This window comes from Ovis aries, chromosome 12 (assembly GCF_016772045.2).
Source record: "Ovis aries strain OAR_USU_Benz2616 breed Rambouillet chromosome 12, ARS-UI_Ramb_v3.0, whole genome shotgun sequence".
NCBI classification, from domain to species: Eukaryota; Metazoa; Chordata; class Mammalia; order Artiodactyla; family Bovidae; genus Ovis; species Ovis aries.
In genome coordinates, this window is record NC_056065.1 from 34,017,278 (window position 1) to 34,040,967 (window position 23,690).

Here is a 23,690-nt window from a genome sequence, read left to right on the forward strand (position 1 = left end):
CTCTCCCAAACTGAGAGTGGCCTTCTGTGATAATAAACATCTCTTCCTGAATTATGCATTTCTTTGCACTCTAATTCAGCTCTAAACTCTGCTTCCTAGTGTATACCCTTCGTCTTCATGGCTGCAGTTAAAATCCACCTCATTTTATTTGCCCTTTAGAAGAAACAGAATGTCATCCATTTCTGGATTCCAAACAAAAGTTGTACACGCTCTAGGTCCCCGCTTCTCTAACTGATTTGGTCACAAACTCTTTAAACTGCCTTTTCCCACCTTTATCAGCCTGAGCCTAATGAAGCCCTTCAATCCTTCCCCCAGTCTTGACAGTCTCGTAACTCGCCAGTAGGCACCTGACATTTGTGTTCAGTGTGTGCAGTTCTATCAGCAAGCTGTCTGGCAGCCCCAGAGGCTTTCTTTCCTTGTTTTTACTCTTTTGGGGCTCTGTTCAGTTACTCTGATCAAATTGCTTGAGAAGCCATCTTTGTCACATTCATTTTGATTCCTTGCTGAGTGGAAGAGTAGGGAGTGAGCTTTTAAGGAGCTAAAGAAAAAGTGATGAGACACAGAGTCACCAGTAATGAAAAGCTGCTATAATCACCAGGAGATGGGATATGTATTAAACTGTTGATGGCAAGAAAGCCTCCAGATTAGAGGTAATACTAGGATTTACTAAAAGACACTTCACTTATCAAACCATTTACCTTAAAAAAAAAAAAAAAGCCTTAGGTACTTAGGTACATTTGCAATATTATTGTACTGGGTTAGCAAAAAATTTTGTTTGGATTTTTCCATATGCTCTTACAGAAAAACTTGAATGAACTTTATGGCCAACTCACTGGTTAATAGTAGCTGCAATTAACAATCAGGTGTTGTTCTAAGTGTGTGTGTTGTGTGTTAAGTTGCTTCAGTCATGTCTGCCTTTTTGTGACCCTATGGACAGTAGCCCACCAGGCTCCTCTGTCCAGGGGATTCTCCAGGCAAGAATACTGGAGTAGATTGTCATGACCTCCTCCTGGGGATCTTACTAACCCAAGGATCGAACCTCCATCTCTTATGTTTCCTGCATTGGCGGGCAGGTTCTTTATGATTAGCACCGCCTGGGAAGTCCTAAGTGCTTCACCCGTATTCTCATTTAACACTAAGGCGTCCCTAAGATGTAGATGCTGTTTTTATTGTCACTTTGCAGATAAGGAAACTGAGACAGGGAAAGGCAAAATAATGTGCCTGAGTTCTCAGGTTCAGCTCAGTTCAGTTCAGTTGCTCAGTCGTGTCCGACTCTTTGTTACCCCATGAATCACAGCACACCAGGCCTCCCTGTCCATAACCAACTCCTGGAGTTCACCCAAACTCATGTGCATCAAGTGAGTGATCCCATCCAGCCATTTTGTCCTCGGTCGTCCCCTTCTCCTCCTGCCCCCAATCCCTCCCAGCATCAGGGTCTCTTCCAATGAGTCAACTCTTCGTATCAGGTGGCTAAAGTAAAGGAGTTTCAGCCTCAGCATCAGTCCTTCCAATGAACACCCAGGGCTGGTCTCCTTTAGGATGGACTGGTTGGATCTCCTTGCAGTCCAAGGGACTCTCAAGAGTCTTCTCCAGCACCACAGTTCAAAAGCATCAATTCTTCGGCGCTCAGCTTTCTTCACAGTCCAACTCTCACATCCATACATGACTACTGGAAAAACCATAGCCTTGACTAGACAGACCTCTGTTGGCAAAGTAATGTCTCTGCTTTTGAATATGCTATCTAGGTTGGTCATAACTTTCCTTCCAGGGAGTAAGTGTCTTTTAATTTCATGGCTGCAGTCACCATCTGCAGTGATTTTGGAACCCCCCAAAATAAAGTCTGACACTGTTCCCACTGTTTCCCCATCTATTTCCCATGAAGTGATGGGACCAGATGCCATGATTTTCATCTTCTGAATGTTGAGCTTTAAGCCAACTTTTCACTCTTCTTTTTCACTTTCATCAAGAGGCTTTTAGTTCCTCTTCACTTTCTGCCATAAGGGTGGTGTCATCTGCATATCTGAGCTTATTGATATTTCTCCCAGCAATCTTGATTCCAGCTTGTGCTTCTTCCAGTCCAGCGTTTCTCATGATGTACTCTGCCTAGAAGTTAAATAATCAGGGTGACAATATGCAGCCTTGAAGTACTCCTTTTCCTGTTTGGAACAGTCTGTTGTTCCATGTCCAGTTCTAATTGTTGCTTCCTGACCTGTATACAGGTTTCTCAAGGGGCAGGTCAGGTGGTCTGGCATTCCCATCTCTTGAAGAATTTTCTACAGTTTATTATGATCCACACAGTCAAAGGCTTTGGCACAGTCAAGAAAGCAGAAATACATGATTTTCTGGAACTCTCTTGCTTTTTCAATGATCCAGCAGATGTTGGCAATATGATCTCTGGTTCCTCTGCCTTTTCTAAAACCAGCTTGAACATCTGAAGTTCACGGTTCACGTATTGCTAAAGCCTGGCTTGGAGAATTTGGGCATTACTTTACTAGCATGTGAGATGAGTGCAATTGTGTGGTAGTTTGAGCATTCTTTGGCATTGCCTTTCTTTGGCATTGGAATGAAAACGGACCTTTTCCAGTCCTGTGGCCACTGCTGAGTTTTCCAAATTTTCTGGCATATTGACTGCAGCACTTTCAAAGCTTCATCTTTCAGATTTGAAAGAGCTCAACTGGAATTCCATCACCTCCACTAGCTTTGTTTGTAGTGATGCTTTCTAAGGCCCACTTGACTTCACATTCCAGGATGTCTGGCTCTAGGTGAGTAATCACACCATTGTGATTATCTGGGTCATGAAGATCTTTTTTGTACAGCTCTTCTGTGTATTCTTGCCACCTCTTCTTAATATCTTTTGCTTCTGTTAGGTCCATACCATCTCTGTACTTTATCGAGCCCATCTTTGCATGAAATGTTCCCTTGGTATCTCTAACTTTCTTGAAGAGATCTCTAGTCTTTCCCATTCTGTTGTTTTCCTCTATTTCTTTGCACTGATCGCTGAGGAAGACTTTCTTATCTCTCCTTACTATTCTTTGGAACTCTACATTCAGATGCTTATATCTTTCCTTTTCTCCTTTGCTTTTCACTTCTCTTCTTTTCACAGCTATTTGTAAGGCCTCCTCAGACAGCCATTTTGCTTTTTTGCATTTCTGTTCATGGGGATGGTCCTGATTCCTCTCTCCTGTACAATGTCACGAAACTCATTCCATAATTCATCAGGCACTCTGTCTATCAGATCTAGTCCCTTAAATCTATTTGTCACTTCCACTGTATAATCAAAAGGGATTGATTTTGGTCTTACCTGAATGGTCTAGTGGTTTTCCCTACTTTCTTCAATTTCAGTCTGAATTTGGCAATAAGGAGTTCATGATCTGAGCCGCAGTCAGCTCCCGGTCTTGTTTTTGCTGACTGTATAGAGCTTCTCCATCTTTGGCTGCAAAGAGTATGATCAGTCTGATTTCGGTGTTGACCATCTGGTGATGTCCATGTGTAGAGTCTTCTCTTGTGTTGTTGGAAGAGAGTGTTTGCTATGACCAGTGCGTTCTCTTGGCAGAACTCTATTAGCCTTTGCCCTGCTTCATTCAGTATTCCAAGGCCAAATTTGCCTGTTACTCCAGGTGTTTCTTAACTTCCTACTTTTGCATTCCAGTCCTCTATAATGAAAAGCACATCTTTTTTGGGTGTTAGTTCTAAAAGGTCTTGTAGGTCTTCATAGAACTGTTCAACTTGAGCTTCTTCAGCATTACTGGTTGGGGCATAGGCTTGGATCACCATGATATTGAATGGTCTTGGATCACCATGATATTGAATGGTTTGCCTTGGAAACAAACAGAGATCATTCTGTCATTTTTGAGATTGCATCCAAGTACTGTATTTCAGACTCTTTTGTTGACCATGATGGCTACTCCTTCAGTGATAAAAGATATTTATAGTGCTTGTTCTTGGCAGAAAGCTCCATGCACATGATTTTAGTTAATATTATTGGATATTTATAAATTACATATATGGCAGAGACTGAAAAATTTACACAAACATCCATCTTCTTCTGTTTATTAGCTCCTATGCCTCCTGAATTAAATAAAATGAAGTTAAATGGAAAAAAAGATCTAAGAAATATGATTGCAGTACTATAATGCATAACATGCAGCTATTTTATAATATCTATAATCTTTCGAAATTTGACAAAGCATGTCTTAACAAGATAAGCTGAAGCATGAAGGCTGGTACCATTCCTGGATCCCAGGTAAAAGTGCTTGTCATAGGGAAAAAAGACAGATACAGATTTTAATCTACTTCTAGGGCTTTCAGAAAGTTGCTTTCTCCATCATCCATTTATTTGTTTTTTCTTCTTTTAACAAATATTTATCGTGCTCTTATAGTATACCACTGATGAAACAGTGATGGATATGATTTGATCTCATTTGGATTTTTTAAAATATCATTTTGGCTGTTGTTGAGGCAGGGAAACAAGTTAGTGGGGCTATTGGATTACCCACAGCAAGAGATAAAGATGGTTTGGACTAACGAAGGTAGAAAGAAATAAACATATTCAACATATTATTTTGTCTATGCAACTGGAAGCCCTTTATTAGGCATTGGCTGTGGGAATGGATGAGATGGTTGGATGGCATCACCGACTCAATGGACATGAGTTTGAGCAAGCTCCAGGAGTTGGTGATGGAGAGGGAAGCCTGGCGTGCTGCAGTCCATGGGTCACAAAGATTTAGACACAAGTGAGTGACTGAACTGAACTGTGGGAATGGAGTTGAGGGAAAGAGAGAAATGAAGAATGACCCTGAGGGTTTTAGTCTGAGAAACTGAATGGAAGGTATTATCGTTTAATGAGATGAGAAAGCTAATAGAAGAAATAAGCGTGGCATTTAGGGAATGTAAAGAGCTCTGTTTGAGGCATAGCAAACTGTTTTATGCTTATTAAAATGCGAGTAGAGACATTAGTTTAGGTCTGACCTCTCCTATGAGTCTAAAGCTCAAAGAAGAGTCAAACCTACACATATGATTTGAGGAATCATCATATAAAGATAATATCTATAGCCATAGAGCTGGAAAAGGTTTTTTGTGTTTTTGTCTTTTTAACAAGAGTGACTATAGCTATACAGTGGGGCCAAGGAGCAAGTAGGAGGAATGAGTGAGGTAGGAGAAAGAAGGAGAAAGGTTTTGCCCAAACTTGCTGAGAACCCAAGTTAACTAAGAATACAGAAGGAGCTGTTGGATTTGGCATCATATAGTTCTTTGGTGAATTTAACAAGGACAAGATAAGCCAGATTGAAGGAGATTTTAAAAATCAGTGGTCAGGCAAAAAGGTAGAGCAAGTATTGGTAACTCATTCCAAACATTTGCTATAGGAGGATATAGAAACCAAACTTTTCAGAGAAACTGAAAGAATTGTCTGGTAGCATTCAATGTCCATTAGATGTTTGTCATCATAATTTTAAATGGCTCACTATGATTGTGAGATTTTTTTTTTTTTCCAGCAACCTTTAGCTCTTCTGGTGAAAGCTTAAGGAGGGTAAACAGTTGAATTCATCTTAGTCTGAGATTTTACCAGGGAAATGTTACAAAAAGAGAGGTGATCATGAAAGATAAGCTTGATAAAGAGGGAAGTAACACAGGAGTTGAGTGATGGAGAGTGAAAAAGTGGTAAGGTCAATGACTTGTCAGGCTCCCCTGATGGCTCAGCGGTAAAGAATCTGCCTGCAATGCAAGAGACGCAGTTTCCATCCCTGGGTCAGGAAGATCCCCTGAAGGAAGAAATGGCAACCCACTCTAGTATTCTTGCCTGGAAAATCCCATGGACAAAGAGCCTGGCTGTAGGCCATGAAGAGTCAGACACGACTGAGAGCATGCAATGACTTGTAAATCTGGATGAGGGCAGAGGAGTGGCAGGAAGTGGGGAGGGTGGGCTATGCAAATGAGCTGAAAAAAAGAAGAAGAATTTAGAAACTGAGTCTGAAAATCATTTTAAATGCACAGTTACTGGTAAAAATAAGGGCTAGGGGAGTGTGTTATTAGAGGGAAAAAAAAAGGAAAAGATTAATGGAAGTATGAGGGCAAAGTAGCTGAATACTGAATGAGTTAACCTTGCGACTGTTGAAATATGTGACAATACTGCAGAGATAGAAAAAAAACAACTAACTAGAGCCTTTAATGAATGACAGAAGCAGGCAGTTGAGAAAGGAAAATAGCAAGCAGTGGAAATGGGGGATATAGCCAAATACCATGAATTTCGGTATAGCTTGGAATATTGAAATATGAAAGAAAAATAGCTTGGAGGTAACAAAGGAGAGTAAGGACACACCTACTTCACTTTCTAGTCCTGAGGTACTGGAAATATAAGAGATAAAACAGCTTTCCAATAATGGGACTGCAAAAGAATTAATTGCCTTAGAATCGCTGAGAAGGACTTTGAGAGATTGGCTTGTTTCAGACTTATCTTACTGCAGAGAATTATAAAATATGGATAAAAATGCAATCACAGAAAAGAAAGCTATTTGAATGTATCATAGAGCAATTAAGAGAACTTTTAAATACCCTGAGACAAACAAAAATGGAAATGTAACACACCAAAATTTGTAAAATGCTGCAAAAGCAGTTCTAAGAGGGAAGTTTATAGCGATAAATGCCTACCTCGAGAAAAAAGATGTCTCAAGTAACTTAACTGTACATCTCAAGGAACTAGAAGAAGAACTAATGAAGACCAAAGTTAGTAGAAGAAAGGGAATAAATACTAGACCAGAAATAAATGAAATAGAGGGTTAAAAGACAATAGAAAACAATGAAACTAAAAGCTGGTTCTTCAAAAAGATATGCAAAGGTGACAAATATTTAGCTCGACTCACCAAAAGAGAGTGATGGGAGATTCAAATAAAATCAGAAATGAAAGAAGAGCTATTATAACCAAAACCACATTTTATTGGCCTAAAAACTACCATGTAGATCAATGGAACAGAGTAGAGGACTCAAAACTAAGCCCCTAGGTGGTCAGTTCATTTATGACAAGGAGGCCAAGAATATACAGTGGGGAAGAAAGCCTTTTCAATGAACGGTGTTGGTAAAATTGGACAGCCACATGCAAAAGATAAGGGCTTCCCTGGTGACTCAGCGGTAAAGAATCCACTTGCAATACAGGAAAGGCAGGAGACTCGGGTTCGATCCCTGAGTTGGGAAGATCACCTGGAGGAGGGAAGGACAACCCACTCCAATATTCTCGCCTGGAAAATCCCAGGTCAGAGGAGCCGGGCGGGCTACAGTCCACAGGGTTGAAAAGAGTCAGACACAACTGAAGCAACTTAGCACGCACGCACTCATGTGCAGCAACCACATTTCCTTGTGCACAGCCAGTTTTTCTCTTCTAGTTAATGATTCTATTCACTTTCTCTTAAATGATCGCAAAACTCTACAACTCACAGCCTTGAGATAGTCTGCCACATCAGTCTACCCATCTTATTTACTTTTTCTTGGCAATACCCTTTCTGGATCCCTCTTTCACATTTCAAGTCTACAGACCATTCCACAAGCTTTCTGGGCCCATTACAGAGGAACTTATCTTCACCATCAGTTGCTTCTATCTTATGTACAGTCTTCTACATTCCCCCCCCTTTTTTTTTCCTCATTGTGATGGAGCCCTTTCTTCAGTAACTTCCTAAGAAATGCTGCTCTTAAAACCTTTTCTTATCTGAAAACGTTTTTATCTTCTCTTCAGGTTTTTTCAGATATACAATTTGTTTCCCCTTAGACTATTTCCTAGTTTTCTTTGTTCCTTTGTTACCTGGTATAATTGAGATTTACTGATCTTTTGCGTGTTATCATTTTTGTAAGTTTGTTTTCTCTCTGAAAACTTTTAGAATCTTATTTATTTCCACTGTTCTGAAAGCTTATCATGATATGTGTGTGGGTCTTTTTAAATTTCTTTTTTTTTTAAATAACATTTAATTTTTTTCTTTTTCTAGCTTTTGATTTCTTAAATTAATTAACTTATTTGTTTTAATTGGAGGCTCATTACTTTACGACATGGTAGTGGTTTTTGCCATACATTGACATGAATCCGCCACGGTTGTACGTGTGTCCCCCATCCTGAACCCCCCTCCTACCTCCCTCCCCATCCCATCCCTCAGGTTGTCCCAGTGCACCGGCTTTGAGTGTTCTGTCTCATGCATTGAACTTGGACTGGTCATCTATTTTACATATGATAATATACATGTTTTAATGCTGTTCTCTCAAATCATCCCACCCTCGCCTTCTCCCACAGAGTCCAAAAGTCTGTTCTTTATATCTATGTCTCTTTTGCTGTCTTGCATATAGGGTCATTGTTACCTTCTTTCTAAATTCCACATATATGTGTTAGTATACTGTATTGGTGTTTTACTTTCTGACTTACTTCACTCTGTATAATAGGCTCCAGTTTCATCTACCTCATTAGAACTGATTCAAATGTATTCTTTTTAATAGCTGAGTAATATTCCATTGTGTATATGTACCACAGCTTTCTTATCCATTCATCTGCCAATGGACATCTTGTTGCTTCCATGTCCTGGCTATTGTAAACAATGCTGTGATGAACATTGAGGTACACGTGTCTCTTTCAATTCTGGTTTCCTCGGTGTGTATGCCCAGCAGCGGGATTGCTGGGTTATATGGCAGTTCTATTTCCAGTTTTTTAAGGAATCTCCACACTGTTCTCCATAGTGGCTCTACTAGTTTGCGTTCCCACCAACAGTGTAGGAGGGTTCCCTTTTCTCTGCACCCTCTCCAGCATTTATTGTTTGTAGACTTTTTGATAGCAGCCATTCTGACCAGTGTGAGATGGTACCTCATTGTGGTTTTGATTTGCATTTCTCTGATAATGACTGATGTTGAGCATCATTTCATGTTTTTGTTAGCCATCTGTATGTCTTCTTTGGAGAAATGTCTGTTTAGTTCTTTGGCCCATTTTTTGATTGGGTCATTTATTTTTCTGGTATTGAGCTGCAGGAGTTGTTCGTATATTTTTGAGATTAATTCTTTGTCAGTTGCTTCATTTGCTATTATTTTCTCCCATTCTGAAGTCTGTTTTTTCACCTTGCTTATAGTTTCCTTTGTTGTACAGAATCTTTTAAGTTTAATTAGGTCCCATTTGTTTATTTTTGCTTTTATTTCCATTACTCTGGGAGGTGGGTCATAGAGGATCCTGCTGTGATTTATGTCAGAGAGTGTTTTGCCTCTGTTCTCCTCTAGGAGTGTTATAGTTTCTGGTCTTACATTTATATCTTTAATCCATTTTGAGTTTATTTTTGTGTATGGAGTTAGGAAGTGTTCTAGTTTCATTCTTTTACAGGTGGTTGACCAGTTTTCCCAGCACCACTTGTTAAAGAGATTGTCTTTCTCCATTGTATATTCTTGTGGAGGCTTTTATATTTGAGAAACTTATGTCCTCAGTTCTTAGAAATTTTCTTTATAATTTATTTTATTTTTTAAATTTTATTTGGAAAAGAATTCAAATTCACAGGAAAGTTATAAGAATGACTCAATAAATACCTTCCTGCCCTGCACCTATGATACTGGTTCTCCTCCAGGGGAGATTTTGTTTGCAACCAGGGGACAGGTTTTGAGGCAATGTCTGGAGACATTTTTGGTAGTTACAACTAGGAGATGCTACTAGCATCTTTTATCATTTTTTTCCCTGTGATTTTGGTTCTCTCTGGAACACTCATAGATTTTCAAATCCTTTAACTGCATACTTTTAAAAGTCACATATATCAACCTTTCTTTCTTCTTTTAAGTAGACCTTTTTTTCTCACTTGCAGACCTTGAGTTACTATTTCCCCTAATGTATCCTTTATGCATCAACTTTTCAATGGTCATTTCCATTCCTTTAGGTTCATTCTGTGTTGTAAGTCACGTTGAATTTGAACTTCTGGATCACTATTCTGGTTATCAGCACTGCTTGTCTTATATTAAGTTGACTTGATTGAATTTGTTTTTGGATCCTCTTAATTCCTATGAACATCTTGTTCTTAGATTACCCTTTTGGAATATCTTCTCAAATGTCCTTAAGAATTCCTGTTTCCTCTGTTTGATTTGCCTCAACAGTAGCCATATGCTTTTTCTACTTGACTTGCCTCCTCTAGGCTGTTGATTTGTGTTAGGTGAACTGCCATGTTCAATGTAGGCAGGCTTGCTACCTTAGAAACCTGGCAGATTTGGCTGTGCAGTCTTCTGTAACTACTGGGGCAGCAAATGGTAAGGTAGAGTGAGTGGGCTTTGCCAAGAAAGTCAACCTGTGAAGCTTCTGGGTCCCCGTCCTCCCTGGCATTGCAGCAGCGCTGGGCTCTAGCAGGACGCCTCCTTCCAGTGAGCTCTGGCACTGAGACAGAAGCCTCAGGAGGGCTCTTCATTCTCTGCTCCCCATCTTGTTATCTAGGTAAATAGTTGTGTGACTCCAGGAGGTAGGAGGAAGAGAGAGGTAGTAATAAGTATGAGCTCTGGCCACCAACATCCCAGACCTTATCTTGTTTTATTACAACTGATGAGCCATTTTAGATCATGTTTTACCTATCTGTTTTGAATATGGAATTTTTTGTATAGTTTACTATGTATAATTTAAGCAAAATTTAATTTTTTCTTGGCAATGATTTTTTTATTTTTAAGTACTTTAAAAATTATAGTTAATTTACAGTGTTGTTAGTTTCAGGTATATAGCAAAGTGTTATATATATTTTTATATATCATAACATTATAAATTAACTATACATTTCAATTTATATATATTCTTTTTCAGATTCTTTTGCATTATAGGTCTTTATAAAATTATTGAATATAGCTCTCTGTGCTTTACAGTAGATCCTTATTGTTTAAATTTGTAATTAACATATAATAGTGTGTGTATGTTAATCCCAAATTCCTAATTTATTTCCCACATCCCCGGTATCCCTTTTGGTAACCACAGGTTTGTTTTCTGTGTCTGTGAGTCTATTTCTGTCTTGTGAACAAATTCATTTATATCATTTTTTAAGATTCCACCTATAAGTAATATATATTTTTCTTCGGTTTACTTCAATTAATATGGTAATCTCTAGGTCCATCCATGTTGCTGCAGACGGCATTGTTTCATTCTTTTGTATGGCTGAGTAATACTCTATTGTGTATATATACCATATCTTCTTTATTCATTTATCTGTTGATGGCTTTTCATGTTGCCTCCATGACTTGGCTTTTGTAAATAGTGCTACTATGAACATTGGGGTGCATATCTTTTCGAATTAGAGTTTCTTCCAGATATATGCCCAGAAATGGGGTTGCAGGACCATCTGGTAGCTCTATTTTTAGTTTTCTAAGAAACCTCTATACTGTTCTCCGCAGTGAATGTGCCAGTTTTCATTCCCACCATCAGTGTAGGAGGGTTCCTTTTTCTCTACACCCTCTCCAGCATTAACTATAAGCAAATTTTGTTTTTAAATATAATTTTATTTTAAAGCCTAATGGTTCCTTAAATCAAGCATTCCTATAGATAGCATAACTGTTGAATCATGAGGCAATAACAAAGCATGGCATTTCCCTGGAAAGGGTCCCTGTGAGCCCAGATCTGTAGACTAAAAGCAAAGTATCAAAGACAACCTATGAAAAATTCTACAGCATAGTTTTGACAGTATTTGAATGGATATGTTAGAACGAAAACTGAACTGTGCGCTTAAGATTCACTTTTTCCATGACTGAAACATACAGCTGATTGTCTAGAAAATTTTTCGAATATCACTCACTGAATGATTTAAAAACAAATACGTCATGACTGGTGATTTTTACCCTTCGGTGTTCCCTTTAACCTTCAGGCCAATGGATTCCAAAATGTTGCTGATTAAATTGATTAAACTGTACTGGTTTTATTAAAGCTCCCAAGAATAGGCTATGACCTTTTTCAGTGCTCACACAAATCAATACATTCAGAAGAAGAGACACTTGATTGGTAAGATAGATTTCTGCTGCAAACTTTGCTTTCAGGAAACATCTATAAGCCTTTCCAGAAATCTGTGATTACTAATACTGATACATTTCCCTTTGATATATGCTTAAGGTTCATTAACTATCTGTGTTCAAAAGCTGGTGATAAACTCATTTTTATAGTGCTATTAGGGATACATTAACATGGGATAAAATATTAAAAAATCAGACAATGGTACACACTAAATTCAGGATCCTAGTTGTATCAGAGAAAACTGGTGGGGATATGGGTTCAAGCATAAACACACAAACAGCTTTACGCAGGATATCTCACTTGTGAGACTGTCAATATTTGGGGCAGGATAAGTCTTTGTTGTGGGAGACTGTCTAGTGTATTGCCAGGTATTTAGCCACATCTCCGAACTCTCCCCACTGGAAGTTAATAGTGTTCCTCTAACCAATTTTGACAATCCAAAACGTCTCCAGTTATTGCCACAGGTTTCATGGGGGAAAGGGATCAGAATCATCACTGAGTGGGAGGCACTGCTTTAATCAGATTGATAAACTTTTAGTTTTTATTTTTAATAAGAAGGGGGATTCACCAATGTCCATTTGTAATGGAGCTACATAATTTTCTTTTAAGTTACATATTTTCTCTTGAATATATAAATGATACATCATAAAATTTACTAAAGCTCTAGTAATATGCTTTCAACAGGTGACTTTCTAGAAGTAACTTAGAGATAGCTCCATTTGATTTTCTTTCATGATCACCAAAGGGAGCGTAGAGCTTTATTTTCTACTTTTAATCACAGTGTACTAACATATTTCCTTTTGTGTCATCATGAAGAGTATTTTGACAGGATGTTTATTTTAAATTTGAAATATTTAATCACGCAATTTGTGCAACTGGCTCGTTGCTAAAAATTGCATGATTTTTAGCCCAGAACTGAATATTTTTAGTCTAATATTAAAAATGTACATATGGAGGTTGTAGGACTTCTGTGTGCACAAAATAAAGTACAGTTTTATCTGATTCATCCCGTAAGAATAAGTTAGTAAAGAAACATAACCCCTCCAAACCCAGTTTAAATAGCAATTAATTTATTCTAAAGATTTAGAGAAACTCAAGGTCTGAATCTTAACTGGTCTGAGCATACAGGGCTGGGAGTACATTGTCTTTTCATCTCTTTTCCCCATGTACCTGGTTCTTTCACACTCTCTCTGAAGCTTGTCTTCTCCTACCCTTCATTTATGTGGACTTGGACAGTCATGGCATCCTGTATCTGTTTATGACTCCAGCATAGCTTCTTTGCTTTGATTTTTGTGACTCAATATTGGATTCTCAAAAGAGGAAATCTTATTGGTCATCATAGTTCATGTGTCTGCATTTGGTTCAACCAGCTGTGGCAAAATAGAGACTAAACTGGTTTACACGGTACCTAGACCTTTCCATTTTGCATCATGTGGGTCCACTTAGCACTCTAAAAAGAGGGTATTTGCCAAGAAGAAAGGATGCACCTCTCAACCTCATGTAACATCAACTAAAGACATATCCTGTGAAGATTTTTGTTTCCCTTTCATGAAAGAGAGAGAGAGAGAGAGGAATGCTAGATATAAAGAAGATATGTGCATGTGTGTGCATGCTCAGTCACTTCAGTCATGTCTGGCTCTGCAAGTCTATGGGCTGTAGCCTGCTAGGCTCCTCTGTCCATGGGGTGCTCCAGACAAGAATACTGGAGTGGGTAGCCACGCCCTTCTCCAGGGGATCTTCCTGACCCAGAGATGTCTCTTGATTGGCAGGCAATTTCTTTACCACTGAGCCACCAGGGAAGCCCAAAAAAACAGTAGGATGAGGATAATTTCCATAACCAATAAAAAAGATAGTTTAGAAGTATATGCAAAATAAATTCTTATAAGTAAAATATTGAATAATATGTTCATAATAAAATGAGGAACAGTTCAGTCAGTTCAGTTCAGTTCAGTCACTCAGTCGTGTCTGTTTCTTTGCGACCCCATGGACTGCAGCACGCCAGACCTCTCTGTTCACCACCAACTCCTGGAGCTTACTCAAACTCATGTCCATTGAATCAGTGATGCCATCCAACCATCTCATCCTCTGTCATCCCCTTCTCCTCCCACCCTCAATCTTTCCCAGCATCAGGGTCTTTTCCAATGAGTCAACTCTTTGCATCAGGTGGCCAAAGTATTGGAGTTTCAGCTTCAAAGTCAGTCCTTCCAATGACTATTCAGGACTGATATCCTTTAGGATAGACTGGTTGGATCTCCTTGCAGTCCAAGGGACTCTCAAGGGTCTTCTCCGACACCAGTTCAAAAGAGCATCAATTCTTCGGCACTCAGCTTTCATTATAGTCCAACTCTCACTTCCATACATGACTACAGGAAAAACCATAGCCTTGACTAGACAGACCTTTGTTGGCAAAGTAATGTCTCTGCTTTTTAATATGCTGTCTAGGTTGGTCATAAATTTTCTTCCAAGGAGCAAACGTCTTTTAATTTCATGGCTGCAGTGACCATCTGCAGTGATTTTGGAGCCCCCCCAAAATAAAGTCTTCCACTGTTTCCCCATCTATTTGTCATGAAGTGATGGGACTGGATGCCATGATCTTAGTTTTCTGAGTTGAATATAACTAAATATATATTTGTAAATATATAAATTATATAAATGTAATATCTAAATTAAGGTACAAATTAAGATAAAGCATGTATCTTCAGAAATAGATGGGAATTAGATTTAGATAGAAAAAAGAAATAAACAATTCTTAATAAAAAAGTGATATTTCAAAACCATATGTAGACAGTTTTCCAGATATATCATCAAATATTTTCAGTGGGTTTTCTTACACCAAGTCCAGTCATTTGTAGGGGGAAAAATGATATACCATGTGTTGTAACAGCTGTCTTGACCCTGTTCTCAAAGAGCTGTTCAGTAAGTGGGAGTTACTGTTATTATATATTGCTTGATCTCTACATGCAGCTCCATTGGCCTTGTAGCTGTCGGCTTAGCAGAACCATCACTGTCTTCCAAGCTCTCAGCCTTCACTTGGGGTTCTTTAGTAGAGTGATGGGGTCACACCTTTCTGATCTTTCAGATATTCAGTACCCCCTTGCCATCTGAACAGCAGGGATGAAGCAGATCCTGATCATTTTAAATTTTACACTTTATTTGATATGCTTGAATTTGTTTTTATTTCTTCCAGTTTTATTGACATATTGACATACAGTACTATATGTTTAAGGTGGATTTGACTCATGTACATCATGAAATGTTCATCACAGTAAGTTTACTAAAGGTCTATCATCTCATATAGATACAAAATTAAATAAAATTAAATAAATGTTAATTAAAATTAAATAAATAGAAAAAAATTGTGATGAGGACTCTAAGGATTTACTCTTATTAAAACTTTCATCTCTAACATACAGTATTGTTGCTCATATTTATTATGTTGTGCATCAATAGTGCTTCTTTATCTTATAAATGGAACTTTGTACCTTTCAGTTGCCTTCATCCAGTTCTCCCTGCTTTTGTCTTTTATCCTTCCTACTACCTTTATCCAGAGAAGGCAATGGCAACCCACTCCAGTACTCTTGCCTGGAACGTCCCATGGGTGGAGGAGCCTAGTAGGCTGCAATCCACACTACTTTTACTATATATTTGCCTTTACCAATGAAGTTTTTTTTTTTCCTTTCATAATTTTCATGTTTCTGGTCCCTTTTAACATTTCACTATAAAGCTGCTTTAGTGGTGCTAGCTTTTGCTTGTTTGTAAAACTTTTGATTTCTCCATCCAACCTGAATGAAAGCCTTGTCAGGTATTCTTAGTTGTTACTTTTCCTCTTTCTTCTCTTTAAATGTATTATGCAGTTCCCTTCTGGCCTGCAGATTTCTGCTGAAAAATTCAACTGAGAGCCTCATGGGAGTTCTCTTGTAGGTAACTCATTGCTTTTCCCTTGCTGCTTTTAATATTCTATCTTTAACTTTTGACATTTTAATTACAACTTGTCTTGGTATGGTCTTCTTAGGGTTGATCCTGGTTGGGACTCTCTGTGCTTCCTGAGCCTAGGTATCTGTTACCTTCCCCAGGTTAGAGAAGTTTTCAGCTATTATGTCTTCAAATACGTTCTCTTCCCCCTTTCTCTCTCTCCCTCTTCTCCTTATGGGAGCCCTATTGTATGACTGTTAGCACGCTTGATGTTGTCCTTGATGGCTTGTAAATGGTCCTCCATTCTTTTTATTCTTACTCCTTTTTCTGAAGCAAACCCAAGGTCACCTTTATACTCTTCTTCCAGAGATAAGAAAATGGTTCCATTAGTGCTGGTCAGTACAGTGCTATTGAAGGGCACAGCCATTTAAACTGGCCAAGATCTCTGTTATGGATTGAGTTGTGTCTGCCCAAAGACAAGCTGAAGACCTACCCCACCCTGTACCTCCAATTATGAACTTATTTGGAAATAGGGGTTTTGCAGATATAATTAATTAAGATAGGGTCATGCTATAGCAGGGTGGGCCCGTAATCCAGCATAATTGGTGTCACTATAAGAAGAGGAGAAGACAGAGACACATAGGAAGAATATGTCATGTGGCAACAGAGGTGGGAAGATTGGGGCGATGCATCTGTAACCCAAGGAATGCCAGAGGCTGATGGCCACCACAAGGAACTGGGAAGAAGCAAGAAAGGATTCTCCTCTACAGGTTTTAGAGGGAGCATGGCCCCGCTGACATCTTGAACTTCTAATCTCCAGAACTAAGGAAGAATAAGTTTCTGTTGTTTTAAGCCACTCAGTTTGCAGTACTTTGTCATGGCAGCCCTAGGAAACTAACACTCTCCAAAGACAAATGCTGCTCTCCATCCACTTAGGAGTACTGGCAACTGCCTCTGAGGGTATCACACCCTCCATGCGGATTTGGGTCTCTCCATGATTGCCATGGTAACTCCCCACTTTGGACATTCAGAGTCCGCCTTTCCCAACTGTTCGTCCTCTGGGATGTTACTATTCCAGGACAGCTGAAGGCTAAGGAACATGTGCCTGTACTTATCTAGGATAATGAGTTTGCTCCACCCACAGAGAAAGTCTTCCTGGATGCTTTCTTCACCTCAGATCCTCTCCCAGCTTCCTGGTTTCTCTTTCTATCTTCCTGCCACAAGAACCCAGATGCATACTTAACATCTTCCCAAGAGTTATAGGTTAAGTTTATAGTGTAAATTACTCTTCCTTTCTGTATCCTGAAATGTAGCCATGTGTGTGTTTTGGTGGGGGTGGGGGAGGAGGTCTTCCCTGATAGCTCCTGCAATGCAGGAGGCCCCAGTTTGATTCCTGGTTTGGGAAGAGCCGCTGGAGAAGGGATAGGCTACCCACTGCAGTATTCTTGGGCTTCCCTTGTGGCTCAGCTGGTAAAGAATCCACCTGCAATGTGGGAGACCTGGGTTCAATCCCTGGGTCAGGAAGATCTCCTGGAGAAGGAAAAGGCTATCCACTCCAGTATTGTGGCCTGGAGAATTCCATTGACTATGTATTCCATGGGGTTGCAAAAAGTCAAATACAACTGTGTGTGTGTGTGTGTGTGTGTGTGTGTGTGTGTGTGTGTGTGTAACTGGATCACTTTGCTGTACACCTAAAACTAATGCAATATTATACATCAATATACAAATCAATAAAGAAAATGAAGGCCAGTTCCTTGTTGAGGAAAGCTATATTATTAAGAAAGACCAACCTTTTTACTGATTGCAAAACTCTTTGAAAAGTAACCCCAAAGTAAAAGAAGAGCATGGCACACCTATCTTACCATCTGAATGATAAATCAAGGGGCAGGGGTCTAAGTCAGATCTGACTTGAGAAGCCATGATCTTGTCATATCGTAGGGAAAAATTATTCTTTTTATTCCTTTGTATCCGTTTGGGGAATAAAGTAGCTCCTCAGGGGTCCTCTGTGAACTAAACTAATGTAAATATGTGGCTTCCCTGAGTGCCAGCTGTGGTGGATGCAGACCATGAGTACTGCTGCGGGTAGGTGACTGCATGTTCAGGGCCTTGACACAGAGGCTCACTGGGATTTCCTTAAACTCCTAGGAGCTGAGGTGACCTACATGAACATGACTGCCTACAACAAGGGCCGACTGCAGTCCTCCTTCTGGATTGTGGACAAACAGCATGTTTACATCGGCAGTGCTGGTTTGGACTGGCGGTCTCTGGGACAGGTAATCTTTTCATTATATAGAGTTTTGTCGGCATCAAAACTACCACCTCCATAAAACCTCTACTGTGACTGAGAGAATTTAAACCTACAGCATTTATTAATTTTAACTGCACAGTTTTAGTAGTTTTACCCTCAATTAAAGCAAAATAATAAACCTTTCCTTGTCAGAATCATTTCACCAAAAAAACTGCCATTGCTTCAGTGCTTTTATAACTCAGATGCTATTCCCACATTCTTTAGAGCATGTGCTATGCTGCGCTTAGTCACTCAGTCGTGTCCAACTCTTTGTGACCCCATGACTGTAGCCCGCCAGGCTTCTCTGCCCATGGGATTCTCCAGGCAAGAATAGTGGAGTGGGTAGCCATTCCCTCTGGGGGTTCTTCCTCCTGATGCTTGACCTCAGACTCTCTGGACTTCCATGATGGTACAGTGGTAAAGAATCTGCCTGCCAGTGCAGGAGACACAGGAGATGTGGGTTCGATCCCAGGGTGGGGAAGAATCCCATGGACAGCTGAGCCTGGCAGGCTACAGTCCATGGGGTCGCAAAGAGTCATCACGACTTAGTGACTAAACAATAGCAATAGTTTCTCTTAGAGGGCTATTTTTATGTGGAACCTTCTCTATGTAGCCTATATGGGTTTGATATTTTTTTATGTGATGGCTGTTTTTACAGTGGATGTCTGCTACCTCTTTTCTCCATGTATGCTGATCTTTATCCCCTTGAAAATGGTGGGATTGATGTTGTGGTGACCAGAGTCTGCACTGGGTATTGAGCAGGGCCTCCTCTTTGCCCTGTGATTGTCACTGAGGTGGGGTTGGCTCCCCAGTGGTTGGAGTAGAGACTTCCAGGTCTGTATCTTAGCCATGTTTCTGACCTGCGATGTGAGGTAGGTGGGATTCAACACTCCCACTAGCCCGGAAGCCACGGAGTATTCCTCCTCTGGAGCTGTTCACCTGTGGGCGTGCTCTGTTGTGTCACTTTTCACACCCTGTGCTCGCTCACAAATCACACTGTTGGTGGCACTGCTCTCGGCCCTACTGTAACTGTGGGTATGGTGGCAGTTGGCCCTGGTGTCTCTCAGGCGTTGTTTTCACCAGACCATCTGTGCATATCCACCAGTCAGGTCCCAGGACTGCAGTAACCATGCATTGGGACCCACTGTGGGGGCTATGGAGGCAGCTTAGATTTTGACCTGATCCAGTAGAGTCACAGAAAGTCAGGCACAACTGAGTGTCTGAGCAGAGAACAGAATCCTGGCATGTCTATGCCACAAAGCCCATAGGCCCTAAACCTACACCTGTCTCAGTTATGGGAGCATTTGTCTGTTCAGATATCCCACAGTCGCTGAGTTTCCAAAGTCAGCAGTGGGGCTGTAAGTCCATGGAGAGCTTTGAGCTCTTCCTCCTTAGTCACAGGGCCCCTGGATCTCAGCTGTGGTTTCAGCCCCACTTTTGCATGTCTTCCACCAGCATCTACTCCCAAGGCTGCCTTGGAACACACATGCCTGCCTAGGTGGGCAGAGAGAGGCTGCGATGGGTAGGGTATGTGAGCTACTCAGGTGAGTGCCCCTCCCAGTGCCCATGGAGGCAGGGACCTACATTCCAGCACCCAACCCCACTTCTGCATCAGCAAACACCCGTCTCAGGCTGAGGCCAGAGGGCTCTGGCACTTACCACCTATGTAGGTCTTATGCTGTCCTGCCTGCCATAGACAGGTTGCTGCCCACTCCTCTGAGTCCCTAGAGCTCCTCTTCTGTCCCAGACGATCTCCCCACTGATGAGGGGGCTTCCCCAGTGGTGGGAACCTTTCCTTTCCTTCAGCTCCCCTCCAGAGGTGCAAGACTTTATCCCATTTCCTTGTTTCTATGTGCCTTTCTTTTGTCCTACCTGGTTGTATGGGCATTTTTCATGTGATTTCAGGTGCCCAAGGTCCTCTGCTAGTGTTCAGCAAGTGCTCTGTGAGAACTGTTCTGTTAGTAGATGTATTCTTTTTTATTAATTAATTTTTGGCTGTGCTTGGTCTTCATTGCTGCACGACCTTTACTCTAGTTGCAGAGAGCGAGGGCTACTTACTCTCTAGTTGCAGTGCATGGGCTACTTATTGCAGTGGCTTCTCTCGTTGTGGAGCATGGGCCCTAGGGTACGTGGGCTTCCGTAGTTGTGGCCCCCAGGCTCTAGAGCACAGGCTCGATAGTTGTGGCACACAGGCTTAGTTGCTCCACGGCATGTGGGATCTTCCTGGATCAGGGATCTAACCCATGTCTCCTGCACTGACAAGTGCGTTCTTTACCACTGAGACACCAGAGAAACCCTGATGTATTCTTGATACATTTGTGGGAAGAGGTGAACTCCACATCCTCCTGTTTCACCATCTTGACTCCACTCCCCTGCTAAGTGGTTTTTAACTTGAGCATCATTTGCTCTTTTTTAAAGTATGTTTTCCTACCACTAAATTTTATTTTTTTGTTATTAACTAATAGAGTTTAAAGTTCTATTAATTCCATTTGAATGAAGTTTGAATTATTGAGGTTTAATGATATTTTTCTCCAAATTTTTGAGCAGGTAATCTTTATTTTCTCTATTTCCTTCTACTCCTTTCCTTATATAGACAGACAGACATATATTCAAGTATTGGTTTCTCTGCTTGAGGATTATTCCTTTATCTTTGCTTTTAGTTGTTTATTTTGTAAGAAAGTAAGTTGATCTTTTAAATGTTTACTCTGTATAGTCATTTAGATATTATTTCCTTTTTAAATGTATCATCATTATAAAATATGAAAATTTCCCCACATTAAACATGGTAAATACAGAGAGAAGATAAGGTACAAGTTATTTCCTATTCATATGAAGGGCAGACCTTATTTTATGAATTTTCCTTATTTCCACATTTCTAAGTGGTAGCTAGTTTCCTTTCAGTTATAGAGAAGACCAGAGGATGCAGTGGGCAAGTACCTGGACCTGGTTCTCTGTATCATGACTAATCAAGCTTCTTTCTTAAAGACAAGCCAACTCCTATGCTTCGCTTATTGTCATTCTCAGTAGGAACTGGAGAATCACAACCTCTCCACTGTTGGCACTGCATGGCACTGAGCCCTCCAGTCTGTCTGGAAGAGATGTCCCTCTGACCTCATCCTGGTTTGTTCTCAGAGGGAGAAGGAAATGGCAACCCACTCCAGTATTCTTGCCTGGAGAATCCCCTGGACAGAGGAGCCTGGCAGGGGGTCCATGGGGTTGCAAGAGTCAGACACAACTTAGTGACTGAACCACCACCACCGCCTAAACCCAGAATGAGAGGGAGAGTAAACTAAGTGGACTTCTTAGATTTCTTTCCTTCAGCTCAAATATACCAACAAAGTTATATTTGTAAAAACATAAATGAATTATCATGCTATTTCTTAAGTATGCAGTAAGTGTATTTTAAGAATTTTGAAATAACTCATTTTATAATTCATAATCTCGGGCTCCCCAGGTGGCTCAGTGGTAAAGACTCCGCCTGCCATTGTGAGAGACAGAGGAGATGTGGGTTTGATCCCTGGGTCAGGAAGATCCCCTGGAGAAGGAAATAGCAACTCAGTCCAGTATTACTGCCTGGGGAAATCCCATGGACAGAGGAAGCGGGCGGGCTACCGTCCACAAGGTCACAAAGAGTCAGACACAATTTAGTGGCTAAATAGCAACAACAGTCTATATGTCAGCTGCTAACCTACTTCTCTTACATCAGCGGCCACCGTTTCTCTGCCTCCTCTCCACACACAGGCACACATGTTGTCTCTTTGTCCACCCTTTCCCCTTAGCTTTTGCTATTTGAAATCATGTTGTTATATTTGTATCATCTATTTTAAATGTTTTCCTTTCATCTGTGCTTGATTATATGGGCTTTTTCCTTGGTTTACTTCATGAGACATAACACATTGCACAGCAGGGATCATGTGTTAGAACAGATTTTTTCATTTGAGAAATGTGTGTGAGACTAATATTTGCATGAAAAATTATAATACATTTTCCAAGTATCAAACTCAACCTATTCCATTAGCTTTATATTTTGTGAAGTTTTCTAGTGAAATCAGATTATTACTATCAATTATTACCTTAAATCTATAGTGTTATTGTTTAGTTGCTAAGTTCTATCCAACTCTTTATGACTTCATCCGTGAACTGCAACATGCCAGGCTTCCCTGGCCTTCACTGCCTCCCAGAGTTTGCTCAAATTCATTTCCATGGACTTGGTGATGCCATCCAACCATTTCAACCTCTGTCGTCCCCTTCTCCTCCTGCCCTCAATCTTTCCCAGCATCAGTGTCTTCCCTTGAGTTGGCTATTTGCATCAGGTGGCCAAAGGATTAGAGCTTCAGCTTTAGCATCAGTCCTTCCAATCAATATTCAGGACTGATTTCCTTTAGCATTGACTGATTTGATCTTCTTGCAGTCCAAGGAACTCTCAAGACAATTCTCTAGCACCACAGTTCAAAAGCTTCAGTTCTTCAGTGCTCAGTCTTCTTTATGGGCCAACTCTCACATCTGTACATGACTACTGGAAAAATATAGCTTTGACTATATGGACCTTCATTGGCAAAGTGATATCTTTGCTTTTTAATCTGCTTTAAATCTATAGTAAGAGAAATAATAAAACTAATGATAAGAGTTTCAGTGTGTTGCAGGTTTTCTCTATGCTAGGCATTCTTCTAAGTGCTAAAGAATATGAACTCATTCAATTTTCACAATAACCCTTTCTTTTAAATACTACTATTATTGCTTTATTTTACAAAGGAGGAAATTGAGACACACAGTGGTCACCTTCCAAGAAGCTGCAAAGCAAGAATTCAAACCAAGGCAATCTAGTTCCAAACCCTTCTCTCTTACTTCATGCTAATAATTTTTAAAAATACATTACATTATGAAAAATCATTTTCTTTCAGGATTTTTCTGTCATTCTATACAATAAGTTTCCTCTAACTCTTTTTTCTTTAAGAATAGCTAACAATGCTATTCATCTAGATACCTTCACTCATTCACATCTTTCTTTTTTAAAAAAAAATTTTATTGGAATATAGTTGATTTACAATGTTGAGTTAATTTCAGGTGTGCAGCAAAGTAATCAGTTATACATATTCATCAATACACTGTTTTTAGATTCTTTTCCCACATAGGCCATTTCCAAATATTGAATAGAGTTCTCTGTGCTATACAGGTCCTTATTAGTTATTTGTTTTATATATAGTAGTGTGTATATGTCAATCCTAGGCCTGGCGTGCTGCGATTCATGGGGTCGCAAAGAGTCGGACACGACTGAGCGACTGAACTGAACTGATCTTTAATTTATCCCTTACCCCCTGGTAACCATGATACTCTTCTGGTGGCTCAGACAGTAAAGAATCTAACTGCAATGCAGAAGACCTGGGTTCAATCCTTGGGTTGTAAAGATCCCCTGGAGAAGGGAATGGCCACCCACCCCAGTGTTTTTGTCTGAAAAATTCCATTGACAGAGAAGCCTGGTGGGCTATAGTCCTTCTGTAGAGTCAGACACAACTGAGCAACTAACGT

The 23,690-nt window shown here is 40.1% G+C and overlaps 1 protein-coding gene across 6 annotated transcripts in view; it reads left to right on the forward strand.

Moving 5' to 3' along the window:
• The window catches only part of PLD5 (phospholipase D family member 5), a 413,113-nt gene that overhangs the window by 306,736 nt on the left and 82,687 nt on the right, over nucleotides 1–23,690 (forward strand). For all 6 annotated transcript variants that reach the window (XM_042257200.2, XM_042257199.2, XM_060396074.1 and 3 more), the window contains exon 5: nucleotides 18,023–18,150. In XM_042257200.2, coding sequence (XP_042113134.1) covers nucleotides 18,023–18,150 — 128 coding nt within the window. The remainder of the gene's footprint in view (nucleotides 1–18,022; nucleotides 18,151–23,690) is intronic.